This window comes from Diabrotica virgifera, chromosome 4 (assembly GCF_917563875.1).
Source record: "Diabrotica virgifera virgifera chromosome 4, PGI_DIABVI_V3a".
Classification (NCBI taxonomy): Eukaryota; Metazoa; Arthropoda; class Insecta; order Coleoptera; family Chrysomelidae; genus Diabrotica; species Diabrotica virgifera.
This window is the reverse complement of record NC_065446.1, coordinates 203,865,827-203,885,939: the sequence shown is the minus strand read 5'-3', so window position 1 is coordinate 203,885,939 and position 20,113 is coordinate 203,865,827. Positions and strand designations below refer to the sequence as shown.

Genomic DNA, 20,113 nt, shown 5'->3' with positions numbered 1-20,113 from the left:
TGGAAGAACCTCCTGTTTCCTTGGCAAGCAGTTAAGAGTTAACTAAATATCTCAAGCAGTTTTTATTAATAATCTTAGTGAGATGAAGACGTTTTTTTTACGTTACTAAAAGTTCAGTTACTAAAACAAGTAACAAGTAATGCATTGCGTGGATTGCGTGGATACCTCTTATAGTGCAGTCACTGAAGGTTTTCGCCTCCGATTTCGTTGAACCTCCATTGATTTTCATGAAAATTGGTGAGTAGTTAGAGAATACCTCAAGGAACAAAGGTGACATAATGCCAACTTGCGCTTTTATCCCGGGGGTCGATTCCACCCCTTCTCGGGGGTGAAAATTATTATTTTTTTAATAATTCCATAAATCGATAGAGAGACAAATTCTTAGCAAAATTTGTTATATAAAGTTATTAAAATAAATCAAAACTTTTTGAGTTATTAAACATCAAAGATTTTAATTTTTTGCGAGGAATATCCATGTTTTTAACCGATTTTTCATAAATATCTCCAAAACTATAAGTTTTTACAAAAAAGTTCTAATTACCAAGATTGAAGCTAATAAAAAACGAAATAAACTACTTGCTTAAAAAACAAAACTAATGTTAACTGAAAGTGAGTTAGGGGTAATTGAATGTATATTTTTTTAGACGAGTACTCAAATCTAAGTATTCAATCTTAAATAACGGGAAAACGATGCCTTTCATAAAATATACGTGCCATATACTTATCGAAGTACTTCGGAATACCTATCAAATGAGCTCCAGTAAAAGTTAATAGCATCAAAATTAAGCAAGTTATGATGAAAATAAGAGAGCACTTTCGAATTTTTTAGGAAAAAGTGAAAAATAAAACATACGCCATTTCCACAAAAATTAAAATTTCTAGTAATCCTTAATAGAATTTTTTTATATTAGTATAAGTAATGGTTTCAATAATTTTGACCGGTTTAGAATGCATATTTTTGAAAAAAAGGTATAATTTAAGAAAATCAGAATTTTTAAAATTATTGTAATTTTCATTTTCTTTTGATAATAACTCCAAAAATACTTAATCTTCGTAAAAAATAATATATAACCAAATTTTAGTTTTTTCTGTACCAAATTTTCTACCGTTTTTACAATTTCCCTAGGGTAAAAAATAACCGCGATAGAAACGTTTTAAACTTAAATTTTGCTGCGACAACCATATAACCGGGACTAATTTAACCTTTTATTTTTAAAAAAGTAAGAGGTTTAAAAGGATAAATTTAACTTGTTTTATTATCCCTTGAAATTAGCTTTCAAATGGTTTTTAGGTGAACCTGATTTTTTATTAGCTTTAATTTTATATTATATTATATACCAGTTTTTTATTAGCTTTAATTTTGGTAATAATAACTTTTTTCCAAAAACTTACAGTTTTTGAGTTATTTATGAAAAATCGGTTAAAAACCGATGAAAAAAAATTTTCATTTTCTTTTGATAATAACTCCAAAAATACTTAATCTTCGTAAAAAATAATATATAACCAAATTTTAGTTTTTTCTGTACCAAATTTTCTACCGTTTTTACAATTTCCCTAGGGTAAAAAATAACCGCGATAGAAACGTTTTAAACTTAAATTTTGCTGCGACAACCATATAACCGGGACTAATTTAACCTTTTATTTTTAAAAAAGTAAGAGGTTTAAAAGGATAAATTTAACTTGTTTTATTATCCCTTGAAATTAGCTTTCAAATGGTTTTTAGGTGAACCTGATTTTTTATTAGCTTTAATTTTATATTATATTATATACCAGTTTTTTATTAGCTTTAATTTTGGTAATAATAACTTTTTTCCAAAAACTTACAGTTTTTGAGTTATTTATGAAAAATCGGTTAAAAACATGGATTTTTCTCACGAAAAATTAAAATCTTTGATGTTTAATAACTCAAAAAGTTTTGATTTATTTTAATAACTTTATATAACAAATTTTACTTAGAATTTGTCCCTCTATCGATTTATGGTATTATTTTTAATAAAATAATTTTCACCCCCGAGAAGGGGTGCCATCCACCCCCAGGGTAAAAGCGCAAGTTGGCATCACGTCACCCTTGTTCCTTGAGGTATTCTCTAACTACTTACCGATTTTCATGAAAATTGATGGAGGTTCAACGAAATCGGAGGTAATAGCTCATATCCACCTTCAGTGACTCCACTATTATATGTAAAACCAGAAAGAGGTCCACATTAATTTCTCTTTTCAATTTTTTATTATTCTTTTTTAATAAATAGTGTCCATTTGTAATAATATTTGCTTATTATTAATTATCCAACTCCCTTCTCTTTGGTCAGCTAATAGGTCTGGATCCCGCGTATGAAAAAAAATAGTTGATTAACAGCAAGCTGAAAATTTGTTAATAGCTTAAGGGTGTCTAGTCGGACAAACTTTGATATATGGGAACACGTGAACAGGGGAAGTTTTAATTGTGGAACAGGTTAAAAATTTGGAACGGTCAGACCACGAAAACGGCACATGTATTTTGTCCGACAGAACAGAATTAAACTCTCCGAACAGAGATTAAACTCTCATGTAAAAATCAGACTGCTATTTATCACCAAATGGGTGCTTTAATGAGTGGAACATGTAGAATATCTCAAATGACAGGAATTATGAGAGGTGATAAATAGCAGTCTGATTTTTGCATGAGAGTTTAATCTCTGTTTGGAGAGTTTAAGTCTGTTCTGTCGGACAAAATACATGTGCCGTTTTCGTGGTCTGACCGTTCCAAATTTTTAACCTGTTCCACAATTAAAACTTCCCCTATTGCAATGTTCCCATATATCAAAGTTTGTCCGACTAGACACCCTTAAGCTATTAACAAATTTTCAGCTTACTATTAATCAACTTTTTTTTCATACGCGGGATCCAGACTTATAAGTAAGAAAGAATAAGGTAGGTTTTATTTATTTTTATATTATTATATAAATTTATATTTATCTTGCGATACTTATTTAAATTTAATTAATTTTCCTATTATATTTTTGTCTAAAGAGTTTTTCTTTGTGTTCCCTTTCAAAACTAAAAAAACAAAGTGGCGCCTTTTCGGCTTTATATTGCTTCATTTTATTTATTTTTTGTCCATTATGTCCTAGTTTAGATCTAGTAGCTCTTTTCCTTTTTTTTATTTTTGTCTATTATTTATCATCTATTTCCCAGCTAATAGGAAAATGTAAAGAGCCACTCCCACATCTCTAACCGAATCTGAGCAACGAAGCCTTCGTTAATCCCATATGTGTTGACAACTTCTTTTTTTCCTCTTAATTGTCACAAGCGTCCCCAAAAACCACAGAAGTAATAAGTTTGCACTGATTTTGTATCTTATAAATATTATTTCCATAAAACTCCGATAACTTTATCCGAACTACAAATTTATCAAATATTAATTTAAAATTATATAGGTAGCAAGAATACTAATAGTGTTTTTAAACTGAATTTAAAATTTCCATTGCAAAAAATACCATTTTTCTCCTTGTGTATTTTAAAAGTAAAAGAAATTAAATTTAATATTTCATTATAAACGAAAATGTTTTAAATATTTATTTTATCTTTGTAATTTCGCTCGCAGCAGGAAAAAAGAAAAATATTTTCCCAAATCTTACCGGAGCTTAACCTTCCTTTCAAACTCACAAAGAAGGGTTACCCACTGCTCGTAATAAATTGTTATGCTTTTTCCTTCAAACGAATAATTTTGGAGATTACAAGACTAATAATAATTGTAAAGAAATTTATGATTGGGCTGAAATATCATTAATTAGATTTTGATGAGCACATGCAACATTTTTCACTGTAGATAAGGAATTAAAGCAATTAATAATATAAATTAATATAAAATGAATATAAATCTATCCAACATATTGTATTAGTATAGCCATAGCCGTACAAGTATTCTAAATCGTTAGACGAATTTCAGAGGTTGAAGTCATATTACCGCCGACTTTTTTTCAATTTCAAAATTTTTCTAATACAAAATTTTCAGTGTTTCATGAAACTGTTTCATATATTTGCGGTTTTGAATTTTGAACTGTCCTATAGAGTATATATTTTACGCTATAGCGCAAATGCAAATGGCAATAGGCAGATGTAAAGTACAACGACTTCTGCACAGATTCACTGATTCAACTGATTCAAATTACCAATATCCTATCTAAGTAAAATAAAACTTATATTGACGATACAGCAATTTATATTTCCAAGATTGAATGAACATGAATATAGTTTAAATAAACATTCATCAGCAAACAATAATCAAGTAAACGATAAAAAAGGGCCGATGTGAAACTTTGTTGAAAGAATATTTGAGATATAATTCATCAAAATTTATAATTCAGTTTACTATAGATAGACTAAAATAACTATGGACATTTTTTTCAATTTAAACAAATTTTAGGGTATAAAAAATTTTTTGAGTTATCTATAAATAGGACGCTGACCTATAATGGTTGAACCATGCACTCAACTAATAGCATTTTAAATTTTGTCGATTGCTTTTCTTAGAAGCGTAGTTGTGCTGACTATACCTTCGATAAAAACTCAGCCGAAAACGGAGATTTTCTATCCCGAACTCCCTTTCTCTCTATTATAAGTATACATTGTTCATACTTTTCATTTTCTCATATTTGCCTAAATTATTTAAGTATTATTGTTTAATGGTAAATAAACCTTAAAGTTCTTGATTTATTGTAAAAAGAACATCCCACTTTCGTCCGCTATCGATTCATGAAATTCTAAACATACTGCGGTGACATTATCTGAAATGCCTATATAGACCAGGAAGGATCTTACTCCAGGCTGTGGGTGAAAAATAGGTCGATTTCAAGATATAATTCAGGAATTTTTGAAACCTATCAGGTGTTGTAAAGGACGATGCCAAGAATAACTTATACTAAAATGTGACCAAAAATATTGTAAGCTTTTTTTTAATTGCGATTTTCATTTGTTAAATTTGCAATTTTTAAAGATTTTTAATTTTGCAGCTTAGGATATTGATTTTAGAGAAAAACTTTTTGATAGAAAGTTGTAGTAAATTAAAAAAACCTACAATTTCAGCTATGGCAAGTTTAATTTCGTTTATTGGTTATTGCAACACAGCCTGCGAAAGGTCCAAAATGGCCGTTTTTTACAATTGCGTTATTTATTGTACAAATATTTTTTTTTATTTTTTAAAGCTTTAAAATGAAGATCTTTCAATTCCAAACATAAAAAAAATTGTAAGGCCGGATTAACGAATTTGTTGCTTAGATATTATAAATTGTTTATCCCAAGAGGTCAAATGTCGAAGGCTATAACTTTTTGAAAAAAAAAATCGTAGAGAGTTGGTGAAACATCCAACCTCCTTCTAAAGAGTTATGTTTTCATATTCTGCTGTAAATAAATGCGTAAAACAGTTTTAAACTTCTAATTTTTGGGTTTGAAAATAAGGGGGCAAATTTAGTTATAAACATTTAGAGCTCAAGCGGCCCTGTACATCCTATGAGGTTTTAACTTACAGATTATTGTTGCTAAAAACGAAACGAAGATTTATAAAAAATAAAAAATTTCTACGACCAACTGAAGCCGAGCTAAATGTTGGGCTTGAAAATAAGGGGGCAATTTTCGTTAAAAACGTTTACAACTGAAGCGGCCCTGTACATCCTATGAGTTTCTAACTTACAGATTATTCTTGCTGAAGACGAAACGAAGATTTCTAAAAAAATAAAAATTTTGTACAACCAACTGAAGCCGAGATAATATTTGTAAAATCGGTGCTTTTGCGAGCGTCCGAATTTTGCAAATCGCCCGGCTCACTTCAAATCCGCGCGCTCGGAAAATTTTTACGTAACTTGTATTAAATTTTGACCGAAAACAATTTAATAATATTACCATTATAATATACAGTCTATTTACCACTGTATTTGTTTTTCTTTAATTCTTTAATCTTTAATTTAATCTTTAATTTTTTCATTGTTATATAAATATAATAATGATAATAATGTTACTTCTTATTATACAATATAAAACTTTTTCTTCTTGTAGTGACTATCCGTTTTGGATGTTGGCGACCATCATGGCAATCTGTACTTGCACACTAAATCGTTACTGCTGCTTTAAAAAGATTTGTAGTTGTTGTGTTGAACGACGTACGTAAATTTTCTAGCAAGGTAATCCTTCGCCCTCCTGGTTCTCAGTTTCCAAATGGGGTTTGCCAAATTGTCATGATGGTCGCCAACATCCAAAACGGATAGTCACTACAAGAAGAAAAAGTTTTATATTGTATAATAAGAAGTAACATTATTATTATTATATTTATATAACAATGCAAAAATTAAAAATATAGTTATATGTATCATTTTTGTAATATTATTTCTTCAGAAATGAGATTTCACATATAAAAGTTTATCAAGAAAAACAAATACAGTGGTAAATACACTGTATATTATAATGGTAATATTTTTAAATTTTTTTTGGTCAAAATTTAATACAAGTTACGTAAAAATTTTCCGAGCGGGCGGATGTGTAGCGAGCCGGGCGATTTGCAAAATTCGGCCGCTCGCAAAAGCACCGATTTTAAAAATAATTTTTAATAATTAAATGTAATTATAGTTTATAATAATTTTTATTTTAAGATAATATTAGTCTTTCGTTAGTCAATGACTCTAATATAATTTCTTAATTGTCGTAAATAAAGGCACTACGATTTAAGAAAAAATAAACAATTATCTCGGCTTCAGTTGGTTGTAAATTTTTTTATTTTTTTATAAATCTTCGTTTCGTCTTAAGCATCAATAATCTGTAAGTTAGAAACTCATAGGATGTACAGGGCCGCTTCAGCTCTAAATGTTTATAACGAAATTTGCCCCCTTATTTTCAAACCCCACATTTAGCTCGGCTTCAGCTGGTCGTAGAAATTTTTTATTTTTTTATAAATCTTCGTTTCCCCTTCAGCAACAATAATCTGTAAGTTAAAAACTCATAGGATGTACTGGGCCGCTTCAGCTCTAAATGTTTATAACGAAATTTGCCCCCTTATTTTCAAACCCAAAAATTAGAGGTTTAAAAATGTTTTACGCATTTATTTACATCAGAATATGAAAACATAACTCTTTAGAAGGAGATTTGATGTTACAACAACTCTCTACGATTTTGCTTCAAAAAGTTATAGCCTTCGACATTTGACCTCTTGGGATAAACAATTTATAATATCTAAGCAACAAATTCGTTAATCCGGCCTTGCAATTTTTTTTATGTTTGGAATTGAAAGATTTTCATTTTAAAGCTTTAAAAAATAAAAAAATTATTTGTAAAATAAATAACGCAATTGTAAAAAACGGCCATTTTGGACCTTTCGCATGCTGTTTTGCAATAACCAATAAACGAAATTAAACTTACCATAGCTCAAATTGTAGGTTTTTTAATTTACTACAACTTTCTATCAAAAAGTTTTTCTCTAAAATCAATATCCTAAGCTGCAAAATTAAAAATCTTTAAAAATTGCAAATTTAACAAATGAAAATTGCAATTAAAAAAAAAGCTCACAATATTTTTGGTCACATTTTAGTAGAAGTTATTCCTGGCATCGTCCTTTATAACATCTGATAGGTTTCAAAAATTCCTGAATTATATCACGTTTTTTCACCCACAGCCTGGGGTATCTGTTTTAGGTGGATGTGAGAGGTGGCATTCGGATTTTTGCGGATAAAGTTAGGTGATAACTTCGTTAATAATAATTGATTTATGCTCCTTCTCAAATATGCCCGGAACATTAATAAAAAAAAAATAAAATATTTAAAAATTTCAAAAAATTTCGTTTTTTTTTCTATTTTTTTGCTTATAACTCTAAAACGATTTATTTTGGAACAAAGTCGTATAGTAATAAAACAAAAATAATTAAATTTTCTATCATATAAGATTGGTTAAAAATGTCTTAATTTACTACCCTTGCTGCAAAATAGCAATCAATATAAAATTAAGGGGCAAAACAAGCCTGTCCTTATTCAATGTTTTTCCATCACTTGGGTTGCACTTGGAACCTTCCTAATTTACTTAGAAAATTTCTGTAATGTGCTGAAGCCGTCCACCAAATTTCATTAAAATTGACTTACTAGATTTTGCATAATAATTTTGCAATCTAAACATTTTTAAAAAATTAAATTTTTTAAAAATCTTGCACAACAAAAACTAGAACATAAAAAGAGTTGTAAATTTTTTTACATATAAAAAGCACTCCACCTATCGAATGCACTTTACAGAATTAAAATCGGATTATTTAAGCAGCCTCAGCAATGTTTTAAAATTATAAACAATTTTTTGGCTTATAAACAAATTAGTGCTGCGTCCAGGAGGGGGTGCTAAGGGCTTCTTTATTTAGATGGACTTACCCAAGTTTTTTTTTATGTATTTTGACCCGTAGAACACGAATTTTTTTGGGTAACAGTTGATCCGGATGTCGATAATATTGTTATAAACAAAGAACTTGAGGAATTACATAACATCGATTTTTCGCAAAATAAAACTTTTTTTTTGTATTTCTTGGGTAATTCTAAGCAAAAAATGTTCTTGCAAGTTTTTTCGTAGGATGCATAGTTTTCGAGATAAACGCGGTGGAACATGCAAAAAATCGAAAAATTGCAATTTTTGAACGAGAAAAATAAATTTTGATTAAAAAATAAAATAGCAATTCTGCTGACAGCATTTGAAAGTTTAAGTCAAATTATAGTTTTACAAAGTTTTAATTATTTGCATTGCTAAAAATTAATTCTTTTATTATTAAACAAAGCTATTTGTTTATAAGCCAAAAAATTGTTTATAATTTTAAAACATTGCTGATGCCCATTAAATAATCCGATTTTAATTCTGTAAAGTGTATTAGATAGGTAGAGCACCTCTTTATATGTAAAAAATTAGCCAACTTCTAAATGGTCTATTTTTGTTCAGAAAGATTTTAAAAAATTTTAACTTTTTGAAAAACATTTATATTGCAAATTTATTATGCAAAATCTATTAGGTCTATTTTAATAAAATTTGGTAGACCATTTACGTAAGTTATAAGAATTTTCTAAGCAAATTACTAAGATTTTAAGTGCCACCAAAGTGGTTAAGAAACATCGAATAACAACAGGCGTATTTTGCCCCCTTATTTTGTATTTATTGCTATATTGCAGAAAAGGTAATACCTTAAGACATTTTTGACCAGTCGTATATCATACAAAATTTAATTATCATTATTTTATTTTTGTACGACTTTGTTCCAAAACGAACCGTTTTAAAGTTATAAGCAAGGGAAGCAGAAAAAAATCGATGTTTTTCGAAATTTTTAAATATTTTAATTTTTTTATTAATGTTCCGGGCATATTTGAGAATGAGCATAAGTCAATTATTATGACTGAAGGTGTCACCTAACTTTATCTGCAAAAATCCGAATGCCATCTCTCACATCAAAAAATACACGTTTTTTTACAGATTAGTCCTGGTCTAATATACCGCAAATAAAATAAAATGTTTGCCTCTCAAATTCGTACGGACGTGTTAATATAGGGAGTACATTATATAAATACAGGTTTCTTCGTCTTCGTCTTCTCTGTCTCCCCACCGTACTATGTTTTTTATGTTACAGAGATCTCTTATTCTGTCGTTTGGTATTCTGTATATCAGTGTTTTCTCAGTTATTGACCTTAACGTTCTCATTTCTGATGTTCTCAGTATTCTCTTGCTTTCTGCCCTGTCACAGCTTGTTTCTATCGAGTACGTTATGATCGGTCTTACACCATGATTGGTACGTGCGTACTTTCCCTTCCACCCTCATATCTTTATTTTTGTTATCTATTATCTGAAATTCCTATATACCGCAAATAAAATGAAATGTTGGCCTCTCAAATTCGTACGGACGTGTTAATATAGGGAGTACATTATATAAATACAGGTTTCTTCGCCTTCTCTGTCTCCCCACCGTAATATCTCTTTTATGTTACAGAGATCTCTTATTCTATAGTTTGGTATTCTGTATCTCAGTGTTTTCTCAGTTATTGACCTTAACGTTCTAATTTCTGATGTTCTCAGTATTCTCTTGCTTTCTGCCCTGTCACATCTTATTTCTATCGAGTACGTCATGATCGGTCTTACACCATGATTGGTACGTGCGTACTTTCCCTTCCAGCCTCATATCTTTATTTCTGTTATCTATTATCTGAAATTCCTATATACCGCAAATAAAATGAAATGTTTGCCTCTCAAATTCGTACGGACGTGTTAATATAGGGAGTACATTATATAAATACAGGTTTCTTCGCCTTCGTCTTCTTTGTCTTTCCCACCGTACTATGTCTTTTATGTTAAAGAGATCTCTTATTTTGTCGTTCGGTATTGTGTACCTTAGTGTTTTCCCAGTTATTGACCTTAACTTTCTCATTTATTAATAATTGATGGATTCGGCCGTTACTTGATGAAAGTTCATTTTATATAACAATAAAACACTGAAAACGTTTGTTTTCTACTCTTCCACAAAATTTATTATAACTATGTGACTACAGCTGTTTCGGCAGAGTGCCTTTCTCATGTGATTTAGTTTACAATGTGTTTGCCTTTTTAAGGTCTTTAACTGAAGAGGTTAAGGAGTGGGGAGCTGTTTGTCTCGAGTTGGTCATTCAGAATTATATCTGTATTTTTTTATTTATTAATTTACATAGATTCTAATAAAGATAGCTTAAGGCCTTTATTTTGAATATGCAGAATTTTAAACTTTTTATTAAAAGAATGATTATGATCTAGAATCTAGAAGGTGAAGTGCGTATGTAGAAGTGTATGTTTTTCTATTGTTGAAAGCCAATTTGTGTTCTGCTATCCGTTTGTCAAAGGTTCTGCCAGTTTGACAGATGTAAGTTTTCGGCCAGTCACCACAAGTTAGTTTGTAGACACCACTCTGTAGTTGTTTTCGCTTTCGGCTCTTATTGTTCTTAATATATTTGCTTAAGTTGTTTTTAGTTCTGAAAGCTGGTGTTATTCCAGACCCACAGCAAACATGAGTTCTCCGTATTTCATAAACCTACCCATACTTACTGACACAACTACACATAATTCACCATCCCATTCTACACAACACAAATTAGATGCCTACCATAGCATGATACATAGATTGACAGAAATTCCCATGTCAATAAATAACTTCGAAATAGAACTGAACATCATTAAACAAATAGCAGTAAACAAAGGCAATAACGAACAAACGATTAATAAAATTTTAAAACAAAAACTCCATAAGAAAGTCCTGATATTAGTCTATCCACTACCACAGAAAGAACCCAGTACCTTCTGCTCTATCACATATACTGGCAAGATAACAACAAAAATAGCCAGATATATAAAGAAGAAAGGAATAACACCAGCTTTCAGAACTAATAACAACTTAAGCAAATATATTAAGAACAATAGGAGCCGAAAGAGAAAACAACTACAGTGTGGTGTCTACAAACTAACTTGTGGTGACTGTCCGAAAACTTACATCAGTCAAACTGGCAGAACCTTTGACAAACGGATAGCAGAACACAAAAGGGCTTTCAATAATAGAAAAACAGACACTTCTACATACGCACTTCACCTTCTAGATCACAATCATTCTTTGAATGAAGAGTTTCAAATTCTGCATATTCAAAATAAAGGCCTTAAGCTATCTTTATTGGAATCTATGGAAATTAATAAATTAAAAAATACAGATATAATTCTAAATGACCAACTCGAGACAAACAGCTCCCCACTCCTTAACCTTTTCAGTTAAAGACCTTAAAAAGGCAAACACATTGTAAACTAAATCACTTGAGAAAGGCACTCTGCCGAAACAGCTGTAGTCACATAGTTATAATAAATTTTGTGGAAGTATAGAAAACAAACGTTTTCAGTGTTTTATTCTCATTTATTTCTGATGTTCTCAGTATTCTCTTGCTTTCTACTCTGCCACATCTTGTTTCTATCGAGTACTTCATGATCGGTTTTACACATGATTTGTACATGCGTACTTTCCCTTCCAGCCTCATCTCTTTATTTCTCCAGATGATACCCCTCAGAAATCCTGACACGTAATTTACTTACTTACTAATATATACTTTAGAAAGAGAAATTCTTTCGCAGTAACGAATATTTTAGCGAATATTATTTTGGATAGTAAATATAAAAATAAAGTTAATGAAATGATTGTCAAATACTATGAATAAACTCATTGAATCAGTTATAGTCTAGGCGCCAAATAGAGGTCACCGTGTCATTTTCTATTCTGATGGACAAACTCAACGGTTTCTTATGGATTTTTGGCTGCTGATTACGAAATTCGAGGGGGGATTTCGATCCGAGTAGTCAAAAAATTGTTATAAACAATTTAATTGTTTATAAATTGTTTATAAGGCTCTGGCTCATAAACTAAAAAATAAACAAAAAAATATTTCAAATAAAATTTGTTCCTTAATAAAAACGAAGAAAAAACCGTTTACTAAACTTAAATCCGACAATTAGAACTCATGATATTGTAAAATTAGTGCACAATGCAAATTGCAAATTGCAAAATAAGTATTTTTCGAAGCTTTATCGATCATAACTCGGCTTCTACGCATGTAAATGAGCCTTATAAGGTGTCCTTTTAAAGCCTGATTAAGAGCCTTCCAAACAAAGTTTGTTAAATTATTCGATATTCATTTGTTTTAAAGTTATACCCGTTTGAAGTTATAATTTTCTTAAAAATATTGTACATTCATTTGTTTATACGGGTTTCAAGCAAATTTGAGCTATAAACATTTATACTTTAATTAACAATAATGATAGAAAAACTCAAAAGCAACAATTTGAGCTTATGAAACTGTTCGTAAGTTTATTTTTGGCTAAGATGTCGATATTTTAATGGCGCGCTATGAGGCGCAAGATTGGCTCACAGCGTAAAGGTTCACGCGCTAAGATCTCGATGCAAATTATAATTTCTATGTATATATATACGTTATCTTGATTTTTCATTTTTGAAGATCCTAATAAAATTTTATCATATACTTCTTATTATTAAATCATCATACTGTATCTCGTATCACCTTTCATTCTATTTAATTTGTGTTCTATTTTTTGTACTAAATGAGAAAAAAAAAACACATTAAAAACTAATATTTCAGAAATATAACTAAAAAGTGAGTTGATATTATTTATTATTACTATTTTTACAAACATATTCTTTCATACATCTGCATCGAGATATACAGGGAATCTCAGGTTTTTTACGTCTACATAAATTCTTCGAGCAATTTTTACAGACACATGGTGGTACTAAATCTGATTTTGAAGGCATTAAAATTAAAACTTTTTGGGGCTTCAGTTTCATTATCTATAAGATATCCATATACAAGTGGATCAAGTTCTTTTGCAGAATCTTCGAGGCACGTTAATTGTGTATACACCACATAAAATGCTCGTTTTATATGTAAGTGGATTGAGTTTGATGTTGGTGGCATATCTTTAACAAGAGAAATGCCTCCTTCAACAAGAGAAAACAAGAGAAAAATCTTTACGAATATTTGCTGTTTCAATTATACGTGCACAACCGTTCTCAGTAGAAGACACTTTAATGTTGATACTTTTTTGACATATAATACATAATTTATTATTAACTAAATTATTCATTATTGCAACGAATCAATATCACATTACACTATTAAGAGACAATGACTTTGTTGTAACAAATAGACAGAATTGACAGTAGTATATTATATTATTGTAGACATTGACAGACATATTAAGAATAGTAAAGGCTTCCTGAGCAAAATAGTGTAACACGAGAGTAGTCGATCGGTATATTTACCATGATATTTATTACTTGACTGTAAGTTGATCTTGAGCCTCAAATTGTGCTATTATATTATCAATATCTTGGCCAAAAATAAACCTACGAACACTTTCCTAAACTCAAAATACACCTTCTTAGTTTTTCTATTATTAGTTTTAATTAAAGTATAAATATTTATTGCTCAAATTTACTAAAAACCCTTATACAAAAATTAATGTACAAATTATTTAAGAAAATTATAACTTCAAACGAGTATAACTTTAGAACAAATGAAGATAAAATAATTTCACAACTTTGTTTGGAAGTCTATTAATTAATCTTTAAAATGAGACCATGAAAAGCTCATTTTACTGCGTAGAAGCCGAGTTACGATCGATAAAGCGTCGAAAAATACTTAATTGACTGTAAGCCGATCTTCCGCCTCATAGCGCGCCATTAAAATATCGACATCTTGGCCAAAAATAAACTTATGAACATTTTCGTAACCTAAAATTGTTCCTTTTGAGTTTTTCTATCATTATTGTTCATTAAAGTATAAATGTTTATAGCTCAAATTTGCTTGAAACCCTTATAAACAAATGAATGTATAATATTTTTAAGAAAATTGTAACTTCAAACGAGTATAACTTTAAAACAAATGAAGATCAAAGTAATTTAACAAACTTTGTTTGGAAGCCTGTTAATTAAGCTTTAAAACGACACCTTATAAGGCTCATTTGCATGCGTAGAAGCCGAGTTACGATCGATAAAGCTTCGAAAAATACTTATTTTGCAATTTGCAATTTGCATTGTGCACTAATTTTACAATATCTTGAGTTATAATTGTCAGATTTAAGTTTAGTAAACGGTTGTTTCTTCGTTTCTTATTAAGGAACAAAATTTATTTAAAACATTTTTTTTTATCTCTTTTAGTTTATGAGCCAGAGCCTTATAAACAATTTATAAACAATTAAATTGTTTATAACAATTTTTTGACCACTCGGATCGAAATCCTCCCTCGAAATTCATAATTAGCAGCCAAAAATCCATAAGAAACCGTTGAGTTTGTCCATCAGAATTGAATATGACACGGTGACACCTCTGGCGCCTAGACTATTATACGTGGAAAGCTTATTGGATCGGACTACAAATTTTGGGTTATTTGTTGAAGTAGTAAATTCTGTCATAATTTTGACCTTTTCTATTGGCAAAACAATCACTAACAATTATCGCTAAGATTTGACCTTAGGATCAAGGGTAGTGGGTACAGTGTATGTTAGATTGTATTTCTGATCCTACAAGCCACTGCGTATTTTTTAATAATTCGTTTACCAGCAGAAATTAATTATTTTTAAGTAATTTGCAATAATGTAGATACCAAGCAATAGGAACCTTGCGGGAAAATAGATTAGTCAAGTGTCCTATACTTGATACAGAAACTTTCGGTAAAGAAGCTCGTGGATCATATTTATGATTTTGGACTTGATGTTTATGAAGAAATACTTTTTGTGAAGTGGGACGATAATAAGTGTTCTACAGTAGCATATCGCACCTCCACTCAAAGAGTGTCGTAAGTCAAAAAAGTAAAATTTCGAGAAAACGAGGTTTAAAGTTTGTTCTACAACATTTTCGGTTGAATTCAAAAACAATTAAAATTAGAATAATAGCTATTTTAGTCAGTTACAATGGTTTTTGAGGCTCTATAAAATAGCGTATTCAGTATATTAAAAATATTTAAAAAATATATTTTTTTTGAGTTGTGACACTATACAGATAAAATAACGAAAACTACGAAATATTATTTATCAAAAGTGACACTTGCAGTACAATATCATTATTATTATCTGGTTAACAGACTTATACTTTTTAATCATGTAACATTAAATACAAGTAGCAACATTAAACACAAAATACGGCAAAAAGAAAGATAAATACGTCCATCTTAGACGGACAAATGCTTTGCACAAGTCGATATGTGACTGTTTGTGTTCAGTGCGTCGTTGATTTTGGATAATCGTATAATGATACTAGTGTCATCTGACGATAAATACTTGACCCATAGACGTGACAATTTGTGAGATAGGAGTTTATAGTTTTATTAACCTTTAACTACACGCGCTGGCCTACACGCGCTGGCGTATTTTGTACGCCAGATATAAGAATTCTACTGCAAATATATTTAAAAATTTAATTTTTGACCTTGTTTATCTCTCTAACCTATCACTGGAATGTGCCTTACAATTTGGTTTTAGTTTCGTTATAATCGACGTTCTGGGAAGATCGTAATTTACAGTTTATTATTTGTTATTTTCGGTGGTGGACAATGTACGCCACGATTATATTAATATAATTAGTAATATAAGTAGATATTTCAATTGTTTTTAGTCATTATGGCACAAAATATATTTTTCTTTATAATCAATACTTTTTCTCCTGTAAAAAATCATATTACAAAAAAAATTTTATTAGTAATTTTATTTATCATGAAATCCAGTTATTCCATTATTCCAGTTATAAATCTCAATTGGCTTACTCAGAAGGAATTCCAAGTATTCACTGATGCTGAATAAGGTTTATAACAAACAACTAAGTGTATTTAAAAAAAATAAACAAATCCCCTGTTTTTAAGTGTATTTTCTTGTGGCGTATAAAGTATGCCACGCGTGTAGTTATGTTATAAGGCAATAAAACCGATTTTAAAATTTTTTGAGTTATGACACTCTTCGAGCGCAGGTGCGATATTCTTTTGATAACATAGAACCTTTGACACAAGCTAGAATCAAAGGAAAACGTGTATTTCTTAACCGCAAGTGTTGAAACATTATAGGTATTAGATTTATAGGAGGTATATACATGAACACTACTTCTTTTTTGGAAACTATGCCACTAAAATCAAAACTAAGAAAGGATATTGGCCAATATTCATACGACTGATCGATGACATTAGTAAATTCATGGTTTCTGTAAAAACGAGTCAATAACTTAAATATTAGTTACTTTATTAATTTTCAGCGATATGTAGCAGTTCTCTACTTAAAATTGACTCTATACGGTAGTATAGTAGAAAAAACCGAGAACATCTACATCCACAGTATTTATGGACATAAAATTCGATGGTAAAGAACACTACTTCATGGAAAATCGTGAAGAAACCAGGCGATGTCAAGGAGAAAATTTTAAGCCAAACCACTAAAATATTTTTGAAAAATAAATTGTGTAATAATAATTGTTTTATACAATATCTAAAAACATAAACTTATTTTTATTACTTAGATGCCAATAAAAATGTTAATTTTCATAATTATTGATTTTAACTCAATTACACATACTTGCAAATTGGCTAATATTTGCAGTGTCCTATTCATAACACGCCCCAAAATTCAAAAATGTAAAGACGTAAAACAATTTTATGAATATATTCTTATTTGGAACAATATTGATAATTAAAATATTTGCATATTTAGAACAATATTATTGATAATTATGTAAAAGTAAAATTTTTAAATAAAAAACATATTTTAGGCATTAATTAGTTATGATATTAAAAGTAAATATGACAAGGATGATTTGATACATAACACTAAACATTAACTGGACCTATAAGTAAAGCAAAGAGTTGTAGGATAAATTAAAACAAACAACTATTACTTAATTGAGAAAAAATAACAAAAAATATAGAATATAGACGATGATAATAGATATGACAAACCAATAAAAAACACTTTATATAAAGTTCTTATTTAATACTTTAACACATAAGTTAGTAACATGCGGTAAAATAATTATTTGTAATTATAAAATGTAGGTTATATAAAATAGTTTATTAAAAATTTTCTTTATGTTCTAAAAATTTGGGTTATTATTCTAAAATGCAAAAAATATGGATATATTCCCCAAAAAGCTCATTTTATAAAAAAACACAAATCCTGCAAGTCAAAAGATAAATATTTCGAACAATGTTACAACTTTAGAGACGGCAAAAATAAACAAACTTACTTTTGCTGAAAAACAGTAAAATAAATTTCAGTTGAAATAATGTTTACATTTCGAATTGAAATAGCTCTAAGATTCTATTTAAATTAACAAATAGGAACTGATTCTATTTTAGAACAATTCATGGCTCGTCTTCCTTATTGTACGTTTTTTTGCTTTCAAAGTGATTTTCCATCAAGAAGAATATTTATAATAAAGAATAAAAGCTACTACTTCTTATATTGTTGACATAAATTGCGGTTTTCATAAATCGCATACTAATCATAATTAAAAATATTTACTTCATTTTCTGGGCAGATCTCAATACAATCCATCGTGAACGAAGGTCCTGAAAATAACAACACCCCACAATAACAACACAAAACCTGATTTTACGTAATTTTTGTCACAAAACTTCGTTTGGTACAAATCTACGGAATACGCGACCGTCTAACCACAAGACTCGTGGTCTAGTGAGAGAAGCACGGATCGCGACTAGCCTTAGCTTTAGAAGAGAATCCGCTAACTGTCACTGTTTGCGGCGGATGAAGCCTATTCGGTTGGCTCAAAACCTACTGCGACCGTCGCCACAATCGTCGCCGTCTTTCAAAGAATACGGGGGTGTGCGCCGTCGACATCGCGGAAACGGTCGAGGTGGGCGCGGCGGAACCGTTCTCCCAAAGGTGGGGTGGTTGCGAGGTGATTGACGGTGAAACGGCAGGTGTAATATTAATTTCCTGGCTACATAATAATAATGTATCGGAAATAACATATTTTGAGAGGAAATAAAAATATTCTAGTGACGAACGGACGAATGCAACGATGGCAACAATTCTTATGCATAATAAATAATGTTTGTGAATCTACTTATACAGTACGTCCCTGTAAGTTGTATCCATATGGAAAACTTTTTTATTATTATTTTACGAAAAAAAGTTATTCTTTATAAAAAGTTATGCATGGTCCAAAACCCAAGATTCAACCACCAGATATCAAATTTTATGAATTTTATACGAGGTATGTCAAAAAGTTTGAATTTCACTCAGAAGTAAAGTAGCTTTATTTTTTACAATATTGAAAATTGCTATTATGAAAAGTTGTTTGGAATTAAAAACTCAATTACATCCTTCTAATTGAAAAAAAATTGTTTTTGACAATTATGGATAACTAACATTATTTTCAGTTATTTCAATTCTGATAACTCTTTTATTATTAATTTTATGAAAAAAAGTGATTCTTAATAAGAGTTCTGGATGGTCTAAAACCTAAAATACTTGTATACGAGGTATGTCAAAAAAGATAAATTTAGGTCAAAAGTAAAGTACCTTTATAGTTCAGAATATTTCAATTAGAAGGATGTAATTACATACTGAAACACAGTTTTTAATTCTAAATAACTTTTCTGCTAATTTTTTAGTAGAGCATTTTGAAATATGGTTTTGTTCTGATTATCTGTGTGTTCGTAATAAAATAAGAAAATAAGCAATACCTAATAAATGATTTGTTTGGGGTTTTGTTGTACAAAAGATTTGACATCAACATTTGCCATGTATAGCACTCTCTTCCATGACGCTACAGCCTAAGTCGGGCCCTGTGCATCCCCAGTATTCGCCTCCACGTGTATCTGTCCCTGGTGGCTCTCTTCCAGTTATCCACCCTCAATATCTCAACTTCGTCCCTTGGTCGTCCTACTGGCTTACGTCTCACTATAGTTCCATTAGGTGTTCTACTAGGTTCTTCTGTTATTATCCATTCATATAAGGTGACCTACCCAGCACAATCTTTGTATTTGTGCATAATTTGCTATAGAGGGTTCTTTGTAATATTGATACAAGTCATGGTTAAACCTTTTTCTTCACATATTATTGTCGCAGATGGGTCCCAATATGCTTCTCAATATCTTTCTTTCAAAATTATTGAAAAGGTTTATTGCCTTTTCTATCATAATCCATGATTCTACGCCATATGTTGTTTTTGGTCGTATGATAGTTTTATATACTTTGAACTTTAGTTCCCTATGGATATTTTTGGATCCAAATACCTGCGACAGAGACAAGTATCCTTTGTTAGCAAGCATTATCCACATTATTGTATTTCCTCTTCCTCGCTGCCAGCCTCAGTTATCTGTACGCCCATGTATGCGAGATGTTTTACTAATTCGATATTAGCATCGTTTATTGTCAGAATTCTGAAAGCTTCATTGTTTCCTTACTTGCACCAGGGCTTTAGTTTACTAACACTGACGGCTAGCCCTAGTTCTTTCAAATTTTCTTCAAGCTCCACATAAAGTTCTGTGATGCCCTTTGCGGTTATTCCCATCCAGTTTACATTATCTACGTACATCACAGTGTACTTAAGACTGAT

The 20,113-nt window shown here is 30.1% G+C and overlaps 1 protein-coding gene across 1 annotated transcript in view; it reads right to left on the bottom strand.

Moving 5' to 3' along the window:
* Nucleotides 1-18,533, bottom strand: part of LOC114346012 (protein couch potato) — a 408,847-nt gene extending 390,314 nt beyond the window's left edge. Inside the window, exon 1 of the mRNA XM_050649860.1 lies at nucleotides 18,052-18,533. Coding sequence (XP_050505817.1) covers nucleotides 18,052-18,084 — 33 coding nt within the window. The 5' untranslated portion in view covers nucleotides 18,085-18,533. The remainder of the gene's footprint in view (nucleotides 1-18,051) is intronic.
* Between the last annotated feature and the right edge of the window lie 1,580 nt (nucleotides 18,534-20,113).